The sequence below is a fragment of the Hyla sarda genome, chromosome 4 (genome assembly GCF_029499605.1).
Source record: "Hyla sarda isolate aHylSar1 chromosome 4, aHylSar1.hap1, whole genome shotgun sequence".
Classification (NCBI taxonomy): Eukaryota; Metazoa; Chordata; class Amphibia; order Anura; family Hylidae; genus Hyla; species Hyla sarda.
The window spans coordinates 300,520,002-300,540,366 of NC_079192.1; the positions used below are offsets into that span (position 1 = coordinate 300,520,002).

General features: G+C 44.2%; 1 protein-coding gene and 1 pseudogene across 1 annotated transcript in view; both read left to right on the forward strand.

Moving 5' to 3' along the window:
* Nucleotides 1-20,365, forward strand: part of TSPAN17 (tetraspanin 17) — an 81,732-nt gene that overhangs the window by 52,934 nt on the left and 8,433 nt on the right. The window contains exons 2-7 of the mRNA XM_056574718.1: nucleotides 3,379-3,429; nucleotides 14,028-14,174; nucleotides 16,769-16,939; nucleotides 17,254-17,379; nucleotides 18,733-18,780; nucleotides 19,823-19,939. Of these exons, the coding sequence (XP_056430693.1) occupies nucleotides 3,379-3,429; nucleotides 14,028-14,174; nucleotides 16,769-16,939; nucleotides 17,254-17,379; nucleotides 18,733-18,780; nucleotides 19,823-19,939 (660 nt within the window). The remainder of the gene's footprint in view (nucleotides 1-3,378; nucleotides 3,430-14,027; nucleotides 14,175-16,768; nucleotides 16,940-17,253; nucleotides 17,380-18,732; nucleotides 18,781-19,822; nucleotides 19,940-20,365) is intronic.
* LOC130267839 (U2 spliceosomal RNA) lies at nucleotides 9,960-10,114 on the forward strand (annotated as a pseudogene).

The following is a 20,365-nucleotide window of genomic DNA, read 5'->3' on the forward strand; positions in this document are numbered from 1 at the left end:
GCTGACCTCTGTCCAGCGTTCCCGTCTCCAGGAAGCAGGTTCGGACTAACAGGGAAGGTGAGTTAAAGTTTATTTTGTTTACCTTTTTTACAAACAGAAGGACAAGGAGGGCAGCGCTTGCGGGTGTTATGTGAGTATTTACCCCGATGGGGACAGCACAGCGCTGGGATGATAATTAATTGGGGGGTGGAGCAGGACAGCGTTCGCGGGTCACATATGACTAGGTCCCCTATGTGGGGACAGCGCAGCACTGGGCTGATAGTTCATTAATTCCTGAGGGGGAGAGGCCAAACTGGTATTGATGTATGGGGAAAAATTAATATCGTGCCGGACAAAAATTTCGGTATTCGGTATGAACCGGTATACTGCCCAACCCTAGGTGGCACCCCTGCCACCTCACTCCTATCCCTTCAGGGGGATTGTGTCTTGGACACTCCCGATCCCCCTTATTTTCTGGGTCACCGGAGACCAGTATGACCCAGAATCGTTGCAAATTGCCGGTGTGATCGCCGACATGGGGGTGTGGGTCTCAGGACCACAGCAGTCATCCCTGTCCAGTCCCCGTCCGTTGTGCGACGGGGACCGAAAGTCCCACGGGTGTACAGGTACTCCCTGGGTCCGTCTGTCACATGCTCAGTGTGAACCTGCTTTAATCTGTGAAGAGCACAGGGTGCCAGTGGGGAATTTGCCAATCTTGTTGTTCTCTGGCAAATGCCAAGCATCCTACACGGTGCTGGGCTGTATGCACAACCCCCTACCTGTGGACGTTGGGCCCTCATACCACCCTCATGGAGTCTGTTTCTGACCATTTGAGTGGACACATGCACATTTGTGGCCTGCTGGAGGTCATTTTGCAGGGCTCTGGCAGTGCTCCTCCTGCTCCTCCTTGCACAGAGGCAGAGGTATCGGTCCTTCTGCTGGGTTGTTGCCCTCCTACAGCCTCCTCCACTTCTCCTGATGTACTGGCCTGTTTCCTGGTAGGGCCTCCATGCTCTGGACACTACTGCACTACCTGAGCCACTTGTGTGGGTTGTAAACTCCATCTCATGCTACCACTAGAGTGAAAGCACTTCCAGCATTCAATAGTGACCAAAACATCAGCCAGGAAGCGTAGGAACTGAGAAGTGGTCTGTGGTCACCATCTGCAGAACCACTCCTTTATTGGGGGTGTCTTGCTAATTGCCTATAACTTCCACCTGTTGTCTGTTCCATTTGCACAACAGCATGTGAAATTGATTATCATTCAGTGTGGCTTCCTGTGTGGACAGTGTAATTTCACAGAAGTGCGATTGACTTGGTGTTAGGCTGGGTTCACATCACGTTTTCTCCCATACGGGAGCGCATACGGCAGGGGGGAGCTAAAACCTTGCGCTCCCGTATGCCTTCATATGCGCTCCTGTATGTAATTTATTTCAATGAGCCGGCCGGAGTGAAACGTGATGTGAACCAGCCCTGACATTGTTTAAAGGACATCTGCAGCATGATTAACACTTATCCCCTATCCACAGGATAGGGGATAAGTGTTTGAGCGCGGGGGGTCCGACCTCTGGGACCCCCTGTGATCTCCTGTACGGGGCCACGGCTGTCCCGTGCAGGGGGCGTGCCAGCCGCAGCATGCCGTTGCGGCCGGCACGCCTCCTCCATACATCTCTATGGGAGAGACGGGGAGGCAGTGTTCGTGCCTCCCCCAATAGAACTGTATGGGGACGGGAAGGAGACGGGGCGTCACTGTTGACCTCTAGGTCGACGCTACGTGCCTAAGCGCTCACTGTGAGCGCTAATGGCGGCGCCCCATTAGGGAGACCGCGGGGGGGTCTTGTAGATAGGGGATAAGTGTATATTGCGCTGCAGTTGTCCTTTAAGTGTTTCCTTTATTTTTTTTGAGCAGTGTAGCACCGTAATCTAGCACATTGTCATACTACTTAATTTTTTTTAATGACACATACAGTATTTTCCCTGGTGTATATGCCAGATGTAGTCCCTAGTTGTGATGTAGATGTTTTTCCACATTACTGTCTGACTTATGCATAATATATGACAATTCCCTGAATGCAGATCACCAGAACAGAGTCTTTGCAGATACGGAGACACGAAGAAATGCAAGTGAATTTTGGCTCTGAAGCCTAAGAATTGTAAATGCAGCTCTGTATTACATTACAGGCTGTAGTCCATGTGATGCAATGCTTTACATCTCTCTAGCTATTAACTGGTAGTCAAAGTTGAGCGTATGCTTTACATAACATATTAAAGGGGTATTTTGTCATGGGCGGTGGGGAGGGGGCAACTTGATGCTGGGACCTGAGATAAGTAACTGGGTGTGCAGGTTGTTCTCTGAGCAATTTCTGTCGGCAGCCAGTGATAGGTTGAAGCAAGCTGGAGAGATAAGCAGTGAGGGATCAGAAGAATTACAGCTGCGGTGGGAGTAGTCAGGGATTGGTAAGTATTTGTTTGTTTTTTTGTTTGTTCTTTTCTCTTAAAGGGCTTATCTCCATCTTAAACGTTTATTGACCTCACCTCTAGGACTGACACTGTTCTTAAAAAAAGCTTTTCTGAAAGTGTTGGTAGGAGGTAGCAGGGATTCTGAAAACAGCCAAGTATATGCAAGTCTAATAAACATTTAAAGGGAGCTAAATGAACACCGTAGCTCTGTGAGCGTCGCAGTATATGTAACTAGCTGTTTATACATTTTATAGTGTATAGCATGAAATGTTATGGGTTCTGTACCAATTCTGTATGTTTTTTTTTTAACTACCAGGTTTATAGCACTCTCTGCTATCCTAACCTGATACTAATGTCCTAGAGTTACTATTAATACCTTACTGTATAGTTTTGTGTTAGGCACTTTGTAGTCATTGCTGCATTTCTTGTCTCTGCATGAACCTGGCACAATATGACTTGTATAGGGGATTGTTGAACCTTAATAAAATACCAACCAGAAGTACAGTTTACATTATGCCTTTTAAATCAGTTATTAACCATTAATGTGCCACACTGATAAGATGCAAACAATGTTTTCAGAGCTAGCTTTGTGTTCCTTGGGCAACTGTGTTAAAAAGGGAAAGCAAGATTGTGAGAATGTGATAGTGTTGTGGGAGTAAATTCTTTGTGCATTGCTGAATAATGTTCTGTGTGAGAACTATGGCCTTTTGTTCACTAAAGGTCGGGTTTTACCATGCTATTCTTTATTGTAAAACTGAGCCGCCATTTACTTTTTTCATGTTTTTTTTTTTAACATGTGTCTTTGTGGGTAGGTAAGACTTTAATTGTAAGTATTATAAATTAAAATAAATAGAAAAATGCTTAATTTATATTATTGGTCTGCAACTTGTCCATTCATACCATGTGACTAATGTTTTCTGTCTCCTTATTACCTTGCAGTTGTTGGGGGCCTCTTTCCTGGCCATCGGCTTATGGGCATGGGCAGAGAAGGTAAACTTTTCTTTCTGCTATTAACTTCTTGTCTTTCATGGGGTCATATTTCATCACAATTGTTTGTGATACACTTTTCAGTATGGTTTCTGATTTAGCTTCCTGAGGCTTATCTGGCTGTGGCTAATGATGGAGATATCATAGTGGGGTTATCAGCACCTGTTGTGGATACCCTACATGAACACGCCTTGTGCTCTCTCCACTAAGCTTTATTCAGTCCCAAGGGAGATATTTGTAACAGTTTTTGTAGTAGGTAGCTCTCTTAAATGCAGATATGAGAAGTCTGTATGCAGCACCCATGGAAATAAAAGTACATAAAAATCGAAAAGTGTGGCCTTCTCTATTGAGATTTTTTTCCCCAGAATCGTTGCCTATAAGGCCCCCTTTACATAAGTCCGACGTCAGTTGTAATTTCCCTCCAGCGCGGCAAAATCTGTGCCGGAGGGAACATGAAGCCAGAAACTATCTCATTCATTAGAATGGGACCGTTCACAATCATCCGGTGTCTCAGTTTAGACGCTGGATGATTGGACTTGTTGGACCGGCACAGACGCATCCTGCTGCATTCCCCTGTCCGGCGATCACAAACAATGGATGCCGGATGAGGCACAACTGATGCCAACTGATGCACTTCTGGCATCAGTTAGTGCATCAGTTGATGCAATTTTCATCCAGTTTCGCCAGAGCCTGATGCCGGATATATGTAAATCTAGCCTAGCAGAGAATATACTGTAGATATGCACTACAGGTGCACCATGTGTTTCTACAGGTCCATGCAAAACCGCAAGGACTTGTTATCAATTCTTAAATATTCTGGATTATCAAATCATTCTAGTAAATGATCATAGTAGTTATCTTCCTCAGTTTTATTGTTTTATCAAAATCCAGATTATATTGCTGAGTTGGACACCCTCACATAAAAATTTTAACTGTCACCGATATAGTAACATAGTTCATAAGGTTGAAAAATGACCAGAGTCCATCAAGTTCAACCTATAACCCTAATGAGTCCCTACTGAGTTGATCCAGAGGAAGGCAAAAAACCCTCATATTAAGGTAAAACTTCCTTCCCGACTCCAAATATGGCAGTCAGAATAAATCCCTGGATCTACGTTCTGTCCCTATAAATCTAAATCTAATATACATAACCAGCAATGTTTTTACTCTCCAAAAATGCATCTAGACCCCTTTTAAATTCTTTTACAGAGTTCACCATGACCACCTCCTCAGGCAGAGAATTCCACAATCTCACTGCTCTTACAGTAAAGAACCCCCGTCTGTGCTGGTGTAGAAACCCTCTTTCCTCTAGATGTAGAGGATGCCCACTTGTTATAGATACAGTCCTGGGTACAAATAGGTCATGGGAGAGATCTCTGTACTGCCCCCTGATATATTTATACATAGTTATTAGGTCTCCCCTAAGCCTTCTTTTTTTCTAAACTAAATAACCTTAATTCTGATAATCTTTCTGGGTACTGTAATCCTCCCATTCCCTGTATTACTCGAGTTGCCTGTCTTTGAACCCTCTCCAGCTCCACTATATCTTTCTGGTACACTGGTGCCCAGTACTGTACACAGTATTCGATGTGTGGTCTGACTAGTGATTTGTACAGCGGTAGAATTATTTCCTTGTCCTAGGCATCTAAGCCCCTATTGATGCACCCCATGATTTTATTTGCCTTGGCAGCAGCTGCCAGACACGGGTCACTACAGCTACATTTACTGTTAATTAAGACGCCCAAGTCCTTTTCCACGTCTGTCGTCTGTTCTCCTTTTTAATACATAATCCCAGACCGGATTTTTCATCCCCATGTGCATTACATTACGTTTATCAGTTTTGAACCTTATCTGCCACTTCCCGGCCCAAACCTCCAACCTATCCAGATTGATTTGTAACAGTGCACTGTCCTCTATTGCGTTTACCGCTTTACAGAGTTTAGTATCATCTGCAAAGATTACTACTTTCCTATTCAACCCCTCTACAAGGTCATTAATGAATATATTAAATAGGACAGGACCCAAGACTGACCCCTGTGGTACCCCACTAGTAACAGTCACCCAATCAGAATAAGTACCATTAGCAACCACTCTGTTTCCTATCACTGAGCCAGTTACGTACCCACTTACACACATTCTCCCCCAGCCCAATCCCTCTCATTTTATGCACCAACCGTTTATGTGGCACCGTATCAAATGCTTTGGAAAAATCCAGATAAAAGCTGATCAGGTTAGTTTGACAGGACTGATCCCTCATAAAGCCATGCTGATATGGAGTCATACATTTATTTTTATCAAGATATTCCAAAATAGCATCCCTTAGAAAACCCTCAAACAATTTACATACAACAGAGGTTAAACTAACAGGCCTATAATTCCCGGGGTCACCTTTTTGTCCCCTTTTTTAAATATTGGCACCACATTTGACATGCGCCAGTCCTCGGGAACAGTCCCTGTTACTATAGAGTCCCTGAATATTATATTTAGGGGTCTGTCTATTACATTACTTAATTCCTTTAGAACATGGGGTGAATGCCATCTGGACCTGGTGATTTGTCTATTTTTGATTTTTTTGTAAGCGGCACTGTACTTCTTCCTGGGTTAGACAGGTGACCTGTACTGGGGAGTTTGCCTTATTTCGCTGTATTTCACTAGAGATGAGCGAACTTACAGTAAGTTCGATTCGTCACGAACTTCTCGGCTCGGCAGTTGATGACTTATCCTGCGTAAATTAGTTCAGCCTTCAGGTGCTCCGGTGGGCTGGGAAAGGTGGATACATTCCTAGGAAAGAGTCTCCTAGGACTGTATCCACCTTTTCCAGCCCATCGGAGCACCTGAAAGCTGAACTCATTTATGCAGGAAAAGTCATCAACTGCCGAGCCGAGAAGTTCGTGACGAATCGAATTTACTGTAAGTTCGCTCATCTCTATATTTCACCTGGCATTTCATTTTCCTCGGTGAATACAGTGGAGAAGAAAAGAATTTGTTTAATATATTTGCTTTTTCCTCATCCCCGTTTATAATTTCTTCTTTATCGTTTTTTTTAAAGGGCCAGCACTTTCATTTTTGACCTTTTTGCTATTTATATAGTTAAAGAACATTTTGGGGTTAGTTTTACTCTCTTCTAGCCATCTTCTCCCCAAGCACAGTTGCACCCTCCCCATTGCAGATAATTGTCTTTAGCTATAGTTAGAAACCTGTTTCCTTTATGAGAGTCACAGGTCTCAGTCTCCCAGTTTATATCAGGATAGTTAAAGTCCCCCATTATTATCACCTCATTCTGATTTGCTGCCTTGTTTATTTGCCTCAGTAATTGATCTTCTGCCTCTTCCATTGTGTTTGGTGGCTTTATAGCAAACCCCTATCAGAATTTTTTTTTTTATCTCCATATATTTCTACCCATAATGACTCCACATTATCGTTTCCCTCCCATATATCCTCCCGCAGTGCGGCCTTCAGACTGGACTTTACATAAAGACATACTCCTGATTAGACTATAACCCTGTATGTTGACCGCCCAGTCACATCGTTCAACCAAGTCTCTGTTATACCCACTATATCATAATCCTCCTCAGACATCAACCCCTCCAGTTCACCTGTTTTATTGGACAGACTTCTGGCATTAGTCAACATGCAATTCAATGCTGTATGTTTTTTCTTCCTTTGAAGCCTATCCCTATTAACTAGTCTAACTCTTCCCTCCGCTCCACCCCCAGGTACATTAATAAGTCCCCCCTCTCTATCTACACTATCTTCCCCCTCTTTGCTGTAGGTTCCCTCCCCCCCCCAGTCCCTAGTTTAAACACTCCTCCACCCTTCTAGCCATCCTCTCCCCAAGCACAGCTGCACCCTCCCCATTGAAGTGCAGCCCTTCCCTACGGTAGAGCTGGTAACTGACAGCAAAGTCGGCCCAGTTCTCCATGAACCCAAACCTCTCCTTCCTACACCAGCGTCTGAGCCACTTGTTTACCTCCCTAATCTCCTGCTGCCTCTCTGGTGTGGCTCGTGGTACAGGTAATATTTCAGAAAATATTACCTTGGAGGTCCTTGCCTTAAGCTTGCGGCCTAAGTCCTTGAAATCATTTTTAAGGACACTCCACCTACCTCTTACTTTGTCATTGGTGCCAATATGTACCATGACCGCTGAGTCCTCTCCAGCCCCACCCAGCAACCTGTCAACCCGATCTGTGATGTGCCAAACTCGAGCACCAGGAAGACAACACACTGTTGGGCGATCCCAGTCTGTCCCCCTAATAGAGTCCCCCACTACCAGTACCTGTCTGGCCTGGCCTGCACTCCTCCCTCTTAGACACCCCCCTGGCGGTCAGAGGCAGAGTTTTGCTGCAGTACTGCTAGCTCTGAAATGGCATCCCCCTCTTCCGCCAACCGGCAAACTTGTTGGGATGTGCCAGTTCAGGACTAGCCTCCCTGACACTTTTCCCTCTACCCAGTTTTTTCTAACTGTAACCCAGCTAACTGCCTGACTGTCCTGCACCTCCGTCCCACTATCCTCCCCCACCTCTACCCCATAGAGTACTTGCTCAGTGAGCAGGAGACTCCTCTCCAAGTTGTCAATACGTCTCAGTGTTGCCAGTTGCTCCTCTAGATCCAGGATCTGGGCTTCAATGAACAACTCGCACACATGCTGCACAGCAATATGCACCCTCAAACTGCTGTTCAAGGATTGCATACATTGATTGATACATTGATATGCTTCACAAGAACAAATTTATTCTGATAGTTTCTCAGTGTATATTTGTAACGTAGCTCTATAGCGAGATGTGAACGGTGTCTTAAAGTAGTTAATTTTTTTTTTTATATTGAATTTTTCTAGTTTTAGATTTCTTCCTGCACTTAAGCAGCGTCACTTTTAATAACCTCCTCCATGTGTTTGTGGATTCTGTGATAAGAAATAGGTTTCATTAGCTGCAATTAACCTCATTCTCATATTGTTTTATAGATGTAGGCTGCCAGTGGTAGAACACTTAAGTGATCCTCCATCCAGCTCATCACATTAGCCGCGTACTGTGGACCTGGTGTTCTGTGCGATTTATTGCTGCCGTTTCTGACAGTACAAGCCTTAAATTGTGCAAGATGCATTAAAGATGTGAGACCAGGCTGAAGGACTTAACTTTATTACAGATTCATTATGTGCTGCTTATGGGGATTGAGGTTATAAAAACATTGTTTTGTGATACAATTAAGCCGGATTACAATTGCAGGATATTGTCAGATGGAAAACATGCACAGTGTTCCAGTTGAATGTAAAGTTATTAATGCTGACAAAATAAATACATGTGGGTTCTCTAGAGGACTTGCTGCCTTCATTTCCCTTCCCTTTAAAGGGGTACTCCACTGGAATTTATTTTTTATTTTTGTATGAACTCGTGCCAGGAAGTTAAAGATATTTGTAATTTACTTCTATTAAAAAATCTTAATCCTTCCAGTACTTATTAGCTGCTATTTGGGGGGAAATAGGAGAAAATCCCCATAGCAAACCTATCATGTTCTAGACAGTTCCTAAAATGGACAGAAGTGTCAGCAGAGAGTTCTGTGGTCAGACAGAAAGAAAGGAAATTCAAAGAAAAGAACTTCCTGTGGAGCATATAGCAGCTGATACTAGCATATAGCAGCTGGTACTGGAAGGATTTTTTAATATAAGTAATTTGCAAATATGTTTAACTTTCTGGCACCAGTTGATTTAAATAAAAAGGTTTCTCGGTCGCTCTAAATTAGGGGACACCTTACAGATGGGTATAGCCTCTTGCCACTAGGAGGCGCTGACATTAGGGGAAAAAAAGTAATCTCCTCCCTGGCAGGATATACCCGCCCACTGGAAATGAGGTAATCAGTTTTAGCTAGTGTCAGTAGGAGGCAAGACACAGGTCTGGGGAGCTCCCCAGACCTGGTCGTTTTTTATTTTCTAGTAAGGGCTGTTTAGTTAGGTTCTTTACTCCCTTTTGTTTACTTTTTTCAGCTGAGGGTTCAGGAGCATGGCACTACCTGTCCCCCCCCCCCCCCCCCCAATATGCGGCTAAGGGGCAAGGAACATAAAAGTATGCACCGTTAACCCCTTCCCGCCAACGGCCAGCGCCTGGGGCTGCACCATGGGTCCAGGTCCCCCTATCTTCCCTGCTCGTCCCGCTGTCTCAGCCTGACATGATGCAGGTGACTTAAAAGCTGGCTGAGGACATCTTTTAAGATCAAGGATCTGTGCCTCTCCTTAGCTTAGCTCCGCCTCTCTTTTCCCCGCAGCGAAATCTCCAGACTGGCTCTGCAGGGGTCTTTAGTACTACCAGGGATGTCAGAGGCTGTATCCCTTCTCTGACTCCCTGGTTCAGGGAGTTGTCTCTTTCAGCCGGCGGTACCTTTCCCAGCCGGGCACCGCTGCTTTCCCTCTCCCGCCTGGATGGACAGGGACTCGGAACTGTGCTCTCGTCGCTCGCAGCCTTTATGGTGGGGGGAAGATATAGCTCTGCCATCCTTCCCCTCACAGGTGCCGGCGGTCGTGTTGCTGGACGGGGACTCTGTGCATATCTCCTTCAAGTTCAAGTGTAGTGTCCTGTTCTTATCAGTTTAATGTCTGATACGTCCCCTATCCGGGGACCGTATAGTTAATTTCGAAGCTTGCTTCCGTCGCCCCATACATTGACCAGCTAAGGCGGTATCTGGGTACAGTGCACCAAAAATATCTGCTGGGCTCTTTTTTCTGGGACTGTATATGGGGGGGGGGGCCTTCTTGTCTCAATCACCCTGTATGGGACCTGATATGACACATATGCATTGAATCTCTGGCGTACCTTTTCTCACTCTGTTGGAGACATACTTGACTCGCTGTGGCGGGTTGTGACAGGGATTTCATGATTCCTTAGAAGATACCGGGGGTTGCAGTCAGGACTGTTTCTCCTCTACCACCTGTTGTCATGACATGTTTGACATGTCCGCAGGTGTTCCTGCCGTGTACATAAATTATTCCCTCCTCCACAGGCTGCCACATCCGTGGGTGCTGTCCCAGATCCCCATTTCCAGTGCAAGGTCTCTGTGGAAGTGTCCCTGCGTGGCCATTGATTGCGCCTGCTCTCATTGGGCCAGACATTAGTCTCACTCATCTCGCAACTGCCACGTCCGCGGCTGGACTTCGGTACCCCACTACTAGTGCAGGGTCATCGCTGGAGTGCGCCGTTGCCTACATGGACCCATACCAGTAAGCCAGACAGTGGTCTGCAAGGTTTTATCTGCCACCTGTCGCTTCTCCAAGGGCTGAAGTATCTGCGGCTGAAGCTCCTGCTAGTGCACGATGTCCGGTGGAGTGACTTGGCGTGTTCTGTGGACCCTATGTATGGCGAAGGGGATACAATCCACGGCTCCTAAGCCTCCCCGGTTCTCCCAGGGTGACGGGGATTCTGTTCATGGCTTCTAGACTTCACTACCTTTCTACATGCGTCAAGGGGCATAGTTATTACCTATCTGACTGTGTCCCCTTATCACCAGCGCCTGGAGGGGCACTCATTTTGCCAGACCGTTGTTTGCACAGTTTCCGCCACTGTTTGTGTCCCATCTCTGGGCTGCTGTGTGCATAGCTATGGCCTCCCGTACCTCACTGTTGGTGTGAGGACTCTATCTGAGGGTTCATGCAGGCACAAGGGTCTGCTGGGTGTCAGCCAGTCTTAGTCTGCATGGTCTCCTACCCCACCGGGTCACCCATAAGTTTGGCCGCACTCCTGTTCCCCACTGTCTGTGGGAGGGTTCGAAGGAGTGCTCCTGTGGGCTCAGGAATCCTCCTTCTGTCAGCCGGATGGCTGTCTCCACAGTTCACTGCTACGTCGGGTCAGCTACCATACACTTCCCACTGCGTGGTGGAAGTTCAGGTAACCCGCTGCCTAGGCGTAGTTCTGAGTGGGTCTCCCCATGTTGCTCCATTAGCCCTCTGCAATGCGCCATATGCTGGTTTGTGGAGTTTCCTACTTTATCAGGTCCCTCTCCACATGCCTGCCGCTCTCATGGCTTTAGGCTGGTAGCCCACTTTTTAGTGTGCGGTTCTGGATGCGGGACCCGGTGTGGCCATAGCCCCTATACCAGGTAGCCAGACAGTGTCTGCATGGCTTTCTGATCCACCAGGTCACCTCCCCCATTCTTGCCGCTCCTGTGACTGCAGTGCGGTGACTCCTTCCGTGTGAAGTTCCACAAAGTGTGTCTATGGGTTCATGGGACCTATTCTGTGTCTGCATGTTTCCTGCCCCACATGCATCCCTCATCTCTTGCATCTGCAACAGCAGTCCTGGTGTGTAGCACCATTAGGAGCTGGGGTGTGGGCGTCTCCTCCAGGTTCCATGGCTTTTCATGGCTACAGCTGCACTCTGTTCCACTTTTCTAAGAATGCCACGTTGGTCTGCTGGATTGGGTGCTGAGTGTCTTCCATTCAGCTGGACTTTTGTATGTCTGTGGTTTCCTTCGTGTCTGCAGTTTGCTTCCCTTCTACTACAGTGAGGTAACCATGTCTGTGTCCCTACGTATGCTAGGTCCTCTGCACATGTAGAGTTCAGCCTCCTTTCTGTTCGGTGTGGTGTGCCTCGGGCCTTCCTGTGGTCTTGTTCTGAAGTCCTGTGACGGTTGAGCACCTCTGATCTGGCAGGGGGCCTGTTGGGGCGACAGTCAGTTCAGGCCCCCTTTTGCCTCCAGGTATTTTCCTGGTTTTCTGTGCAGGGTGGCTCAGGCGTCTGCTCTGTTGCCTTACACAAGTCTAGGATGGCTAAGCTGGCACCCATCTGGTCTAGGGTGCACCTTGTTGGGGTGTTTCTCTCAATGCTGTTGGTTGCTGTGTGCATGTGCTTCTTACACTCATTTGTAGCAGTGTCTTGGTTTCCTTGCCCAGCACCTGTATCCAGGATTCCGATCTCTTAATATCTCTATATTGTTGTAGGGTTCCGGGGGGGGGCTATGTCCACCCAGTATCTTGTCCCGTTGCCGTAGGGCGGCATTTCCCTGCTTTGACAGTGCCTGGTGCACTTGTCAATCCCCCTTCCACAGGGAGGAACGGGGATCAGGGAGCTATTGTGGTTGGTGCCTAGGTTTTTTTTCCCAACCACCCCTTGTTTTTCCCCTCCGCTAGGCAGACTATTTCGCTGAGCGCTATCTTCTGCCTAGATGGAGCCATATCTCTCTCCTCATCGCTTGGCACAATCTCCACAATCTTGACTGCGTCGGTTGTGCGACACTGACACCACGGTCTTCTAGAGTGACCTCCCTCACCTGGGAGTTTCTGCTGGGGTCCCTTTTTTTTTCACTCCGTTCCCATCCTGACGGGATGTTGCTTCGGAGTGCTGTGGTCTTCTCGGACTGCTGGGGTATAACTCTGGTTAGTCTTCTTGGCTTGGACGCTATCCTAGACTGCTGTGGTGTGCCTTCTTTTTGGGTTGGCCATCCTGGTTCTTTGGGCCTTCTTGATGCTTGAGGTCTCGGGCAGGGGTGGCTATCCTGCCCCGACTTCTCCGTGATTCCATTGTGGGCGGTCTCTCTGTACGGCACTTCTTGTCCCGCCACGGAAGTTTGTCTCCCGGAGCGTTTTGCGGCTGTTGGGTTTCCTTCCCCCTTCAGGTGTAAGTCTTCCAGGAGACCCAGGAACCTCCAATTTCTCATGTCTGGTGTTATGGGATGCTCCTTTTTTAGGGTCTTCCGCTCCTTCTTGACAGTTTATACTTCCGTGTACGTCTTCCTGGTTACTCGGGAACCTCCAGTTCCCATGTCTGTCTCCTTTAGGGTCCTTGTACTCCCAGGATGGGGGATGTTCGGGTCATTCGGATTACACCAATCGAGCTAATTTCACCTTCTGGGTGCTCACGGCGGGCCTGTGGGACGGGGGTTTTGGGTCTCTGGATATTTGGGTAATTGCTCTTATGCACCTGCGTCCGGGGCCGAAAACGTCACACTGCCACTCAGCGTATCGCCGGCCGAGTCGGGACTTCGCTGCGGCTGGTGATTGGCTGAGCCCAGTAAGACTCTCCGACCACCGGCAACCAGGAAGTGGATCGCGGCGGAGACCGGAGCCGGTTACCGGAGGCCCCAGGGGAGCGGAGGAAGGTATGTACCTCTTCATTTTTTACTGCCGGCAGTATGGGCGACAATTTTTATACTCTGGAGTTCTCCTTTAAGGTCCATAGCACCTATTTATCCCTCTATAGACCCATATGACAGTTTTATTTTATTTATTTTTTTTGCAATCATTTTCCCCTAAAAATTTATTATCTGTGGCAGGAAAATGAAGAGAAAAATTCTGCAACTTTTTATTTCTTTTTTTACACAAAGCACTTGACAGTATTATTGTACTGCTTACTATATTATATTTAAGTAATTTTTTACTTTTTTTTCTGTATATAGCTTTAAAATTGGATGTATGAGGGCTAAGAGTCCTTCGTTTGTGCTTTATGCTGATTGGGACCCCCCCATTTTGGATGCAGGGGTAATGCCTGATCAGCGTTCACACTTTTTTTTTTTGAGTGGGTGAGTTTTTCTATAACTTTAGATGTTTATCAGTGTTTGGTGCCTTTTATGTGCTCTTTTAACCAGTAATTTACTGTCTGATGATATAGCTGTTCTCTCCACAGGGTGTCCTTTCCAACATCTCCTCCATCACGGACCTAGGCGGCTTTGACCCTGTCTGGCTCTTCATGGTCACTGGGGCTGTTATGTTTGTGCTGGGGTTTGCTGGCTGCATTGGAGCACTGCGGGAGAACACTACTCTACTAAAATTTGTATGTTGTTTCATTAAGGACTATTGCATGTGGTTTACATTTAGATTTGTACAAATACATTTACTTTTTCTATGTTGGTGACATGAATTTAGCCTTTGCACTCAATGGACCTTGAAAGGTCTGTGCTCTGAATAAGCAAACACTTTACACAACATGCTTAATTTTTTTTCCCCTGCATTGTATTTCTTAGAATAAGAGGACTGGTAACTCACATCTTTATGATCCATGAACCAATAATTTTTATTTTTATTTTTTTAGTTTAATAGAGGTATAAAATTGTTAATCTTAAAGGGGTATTCCAGGAAAAAAGTTAAACAGATTTGTAAATTTATTCTATTAAAAAATCTTAATCCTTTCAGTACTTATGAGCTTCTGAAGTTAAGGTTGTTCTTTTCTGTATAAATCCTCTCTGATGACACCTGTCTCGGGAAACGCCCAGTTTAGAAGCAAATCCCCATAGCAAACCTCTTCTAAACTGGGCATTTCCTGAGACAGGTGTCATCAGAGAGGATTTAGACAGAAAAGAACAACCTTAACTTCAGAAGCTCATAAGTACTGAAAGGATTAAGATTTTTTAATAGAAGTAATTTACAAATCTGTTTAACTTTCTGGAGCCAGTTGATATATATAAAAAAAGTTTTTTCCTGGAATACCCCTTTAATGGTAACAGAAAGTGTAGAAATAAGTAATGACCTTATCTTCAGTGTAAACATTAAACAGGGAGTATGCTTTTCTGTTTAAGCATTATTGTGCAATTTTCCCTTAACAGCCATGTATGTTGGCCAATGCAGCTCATGGTATATTTCATTTTTAGCTTAGTGCATCAACTAAGAAACCTAAGGCTTTGTCCTATTTTAGTTTAGAAACAAACCACAACAATGTTAGATTTGTTAAATGATTGACACAACCTGCGCCTGTAGAACTCCATAATGAACAAGGGGTCTGTTGGTTTCTAATCTGTCCATCCCTCTCCCACCTTAAAGTAGTACTCCGGGATGCAAAAATGGTCATTCAGACTGGCTGCATTAAAAAAAATTAAGAGATGCATACCTGCCATCGCTCCCCCGGTGCCTTCGGTAACCCGCTCCGGCCTCTGCCGCGATCCTCTTCCTGGTTGTCGGCGAGTCATACTGCACTCAGCCAATCACCAGCCGCAGCAAAGTCCCGCCTCGGCCGGCAATAGGCTGAGCGGCAGTGTGACATTTTTGGCCCGCTTCGCTGTGGCCGGTGATTTGCTGAGTGCAGGATGACTCACCACCGGCACCCAGGAAGAGGATAGGGGCGGAGGCCGGAGCGTATTATCTGAGACATCGGGGGAGCGATTGCAAATATGTATCTCTTTATTTATTTTTTTACTGCCGCCAGTCTGACAATTTTTGCATCCCGGAGTAGTCTTTTTAAATAGGCAACAGAGCCTATTATGCAGATGTGAACGCAGCCTAATGCAAAAAAGTAGCAAATTGCCATAAAATTTACATATTATTGAATTCTTTAATGGTTTTGATGTTAACCTATATTACCTTTCCTGGTAATTGTTGGTAAATTGAACATATAAGAGGGACCAGTGTTCTCATGGTCATACTGAAAATGTGATCTTGTCTCATTCTTGTGATCTTGTCTCATTCTCGTCATCTTTTTAGTCGCCACAGTAGCTCTTTAGCCAGATTTTACTCATGAATGTAAAAGTCACATTCGGTATCTGCAGCATAACATTGCCTGTCATACCCACAGCCTGAAATGATTGTTTACTAGGATAACTTTCTGTTATGGTTTTGTTGCTATGTCTACCACACCCATTCAATCCTCCCTGCCCAGTTATTACATTCTTTGGATGGCATGATTATTAATATTGTAGCTGTGGGTCACCGTCTCCTCCTTTTTCTCTGATCTTTCTGATGATGATTAATGTCTTCTGTTATAGTTTATTGGGGCTGATAAATACCATCCTAGATCTTGAGAAATATAAAAATAACTACATCAGATTCACTTACAGCACTAAAAGGGGTACTCCGTGGAAAACTTTATTTATTTATTTTTTATTTAACTGGTGCCAAAAAGTTAAACAGATTTGTAAATTACTTCTATTAAAAAATCTTAATCCTTCCAGTACTTATTAGCTGCTGTATACTACAGAGGAAATGATTTTCTTTTTTGATTTCTTTTCTTTCCACAGTGCTCTCTGCTGACGCCTCTGTCCATGTCAGGAACTGTCCAAAGCAGGAGAAAATCTCTATAGGAAACCTATGTTGCTCTGGACAGTTCCTAAAATGGACAGAGGTGTCAGCAGAGAGCACTGTGGACAGACAGAAAAGAAGTCCAAAAAGAAAACATTTCTTCTGTAGTAAACAGCATCTGATAAGTACTGGAACGTTTCTTTATAGAAATAATTTACAAATCCGTCTAACTTTTTGGCACCAGTTGATTTAAAAAAAAAAGTTTTCCACAGGAGTACCCCTAATAAGTGTCTCCACAGGCCTTTGCTCCATTCCAAGTAGGAAGCCTTGGGGACCCATTTGTCTTTTAAGATCAGAACTGCAGCCTGCCCAGAATGTCTTAGAAGTATTTTCTGATTTATATTATGTTTTTCTTCGCAGTTCTCAGTCTTCCTTGGGCTGATCTTTTTCCTTGAGCTGACAGCAGGGATCCTGGCCTTTGTATTTAAAGACTGGATCAAAGATCAACTCAACTTCTTTATTAATAACAATGTTAAGGCATATCGTGATGATATAGACCTGCAGAACCTCATTGACTTTGCTCAGGAATATGTAAGTCCAATTACAATGTATTACTTGAATCATGTTACACTTATCCTGCAGTTGTCATCAGACTACATTACATTACTTCTCATAGCAGCTTATATTCTGTAAAATTGCCTCCTGCAATAAAAATTGCATGTTACTTGAACAGTGCCCTACAGTTGGTAGAGAGGCCCCTGCAAACATTAGAATATCATTGACCGTCTTTTCTGCTGAACAAAGCTTTTTCAGCTTATTCTGAACATTTCTCTAAAATGCTGTAAATAATCCTAAAACTTCTGTTACTTGAAGGCTACCTTATGATTGTTCTTTCCATTTTACAGTGGTCCTGCTGTGGTGCTCATGGACCCAATGACTGGAACCTCAACATTTACTTCAATTGCACAGACTCTAATCCGAGCCGAGAACGCTGTGGGGTGCCGTTCTCTTGTTGTGTGAAGGACCCTGCGGTAAATTTTTTGTACAAGACTGTTTTAGGCTAAGTTTCCACTTGTTTTTTTTTTTTTCTGGCAGTTTTCGGAATACTGCCACTGCAGTTTTTGAGCCAAAGCCAGAAATGTATTCAAAAGGAATAGGACATATAAAGAAGTACTTACATTTCTCCTCCCTTATGGATCCACTTCTGGCTTTGGCTCAAAAACTGCAGTGGTAGTATTCCAAAAACTGCCAGAAAAAAACAAGTGGAAACTTAGCCTTCTTCGGTTGGTGTCTCTGAGTCTTTCATAATGCCTGAAAAGGACAGTTATATGCATGTTTTCCTTTTTGTAAGAGTGAGAGATTTCATCCATGTCTTAGTCTCTGTTACTGCCCCCTCCCCCAATAAAATTTCCCAAAGCAATCATTGAGATTTTCATGCCCATTACCACCACGCATTACATGGAGACTGGCAGATAATTTCTCTGCAAGTTTAACCTAGAAGTAACACAAGTGGGAGAATAGCAAGGGACTTTAAACTATACCTCACTAGGTAGAACTCTGCAATCAGACTCATGGTATTAAAGTCCTTGAAGCAGTATTGTGCTATCAAAAAACTGGTTAAATAAATTTATCACACTAAGATACATACCGTACTAATCTGGACAGTTCCTGATGGGGGGGGGGGGGGGGGGGCAGGTGTCAGCAGAGAGCACTGTGGACAAGACAAATAAAAATTAAAAAAGAAAGGAATTTTCTCTGTAGCATACAGCTGCTAATAAGTACTGGAAGGGTAAAGATTATTTTTAATAGAAGTAATTTACAATTCTGTTCAACTTTCTTGTTCCAGTTGATTTAAAGAAAAAAAAAAAAATAATTCCACTGGCGTACCCTTGCATTGTGATTCTATGGGACTTCCGGCAATTCCGTATACTGTTCATTTTAGCTGTGCAGAATGGAAATGAGAGGACACAGCTCTTTTTATTTTTTCAAATTACATGTCTGTCCCTATGGTCACCACTTTTTTTTTTATACATGTATGTGTGTTTTTAAGTGCTGATTGTTATTTTTTTGTGTGTGTTTCTCAGTGTTTTATCCCATATTGTTCATAAGACCATGTTCACATCATGCTTATAGTTTCTGTTTGACATATGTGCCAAGTAAAGCTATTGGCATTTTTTGTTGCATACATATATTTTTGTGGTATGTTGGCCTGAATAAGGCCACAAAAGGCATTCTTTTTGCTTCTTGTTGTGACCTATAGGTAGACAGATCCTATGTCTTGGGCTTTCCCCAATGAACACAAAGTATATATCATCAATTTAATATGTATAGAAGCTTAAACATTTGGAAGTGTTTCTAAAGCATGTTGTCTTTCCTTCCTATAGGAGGATGTCCCTAACACACAGTGTGGCTATGACGTGAGACTAAAGCTAGTAAGGATTGTATTTTGTTTTCTGGGTGTCTATGTATGATTGAGTCTGTTTTGTCAGCAGTATAGGTTTGGAAATTACAGCAAAGTAAATTTCTGATGGACATGACAGAGTGTGAAAATTGTAGTGTCCATATACACTAGAAACATTCCGCTACAAGAATAAAATTCCTAGAAGATTCCACTTGCAGCAGCCTCCTGTAGCAGAATTTCCAACAAGAACTTTCATTCCACCAATAGAATGAACATGAATCTGCCCGGAAAAAGATATGTCAATGGGACTTGGAATTTCAGGGGTTAATTTCAGCAGCAAATGGTTTTAGTTTTCTCAAGTCTGTGAGTAAGTTGCTTCTGTTAAGTGGTTTTAGATATCACTTATCCTAAGAAAGAAGCTGGGATACAATGTTCCATTTGTGTCAGTTTCTTATGAAGCTGGTCAAACAGCAACATTTAGATTTGGATTTTGGTCATTCCACTGACGGAAGATGGAAGATATAAATAGATAGATAATCGATCGATCTGCCTTATCTGATATCTCAAGACATTAGGTATTCTCAACTTTATTTTTTTTATTTTTTTTTTGTAGAGAGATACTATTAGCTATTTTTTACACCACTTAAACCACACCTAAACTAAAGCTTGTGTGTTTATGCCTATTGCAGCATCAATGGCAAAATGGATCTCAAAACTGTATACAGCTTCGAGTTCCTCTCTTAGATCTGTGACATGCAGTGCTTAAAAAAAGTTTTACAGTGTAAGGTTGGGAATTAAACAATTTTTATATAAAATCGTAATTAAATTAATCTAAGTTCTAACAAAGAACTTTCTTTCTTCCTTCGACCTATTTCACCACTAGATAGCGTGTAAAGATATTGTAGCTGCTCGAGCCAGTCTTTCTGCAGTATAAGTAGTGTGGTAATTGTTGCCATCTTTGTAGGACTACAGATTTCCTATATGCAGCATTGCTACAAGGCACCTAATAAAATAATCATTTTCAAGTATTGCATCTTGTAAGTGGTCTCACAGAATTCTTTTCTTTACAACAGGAGCTGGAGCAACAGAGTTATATATATACTAAGGGATGTGTGGGTCAGTTTGAAAAATGGCTACAAGACAACTTAATAGTAGTTGCCGGAGTGTTTGTTGCAGTTGCTTTATTGCAGGTATGTATGGTCACTGGAATTACGACCCCCAGTGAAAATTATGATCACTTGTTTTCTTTTAAGATCTGAAAATTCTGGCTTTATAAAACCTCCCACTTAGGCTCCTTTCACACTGCCATAATGACACGGCACAGTGACGCCCGTCAGGGGAGCCGCGGAGAATAGTGGGAGGAAAAATACTGTTAGTGCCGTCTTTTTCTCCCGTTATTCCCGTAAAAAAAACAACGGCGCCTGACGGACGCCATAATAGTAAATGGGAGCCATCGGGAGCCATTGTTTCTTGTTGTGCCCCGTCACGAGAACGGCTGTTAAAGGCACAAAAAAAGAGACTTTAATGACCGTTCTTGGCGGGGCGCAATGGCAGTGTGAAAGGGGCCTTACACATACATTAGGATGAGTATGGAGCAGCTCAGGAGTACTTAACTG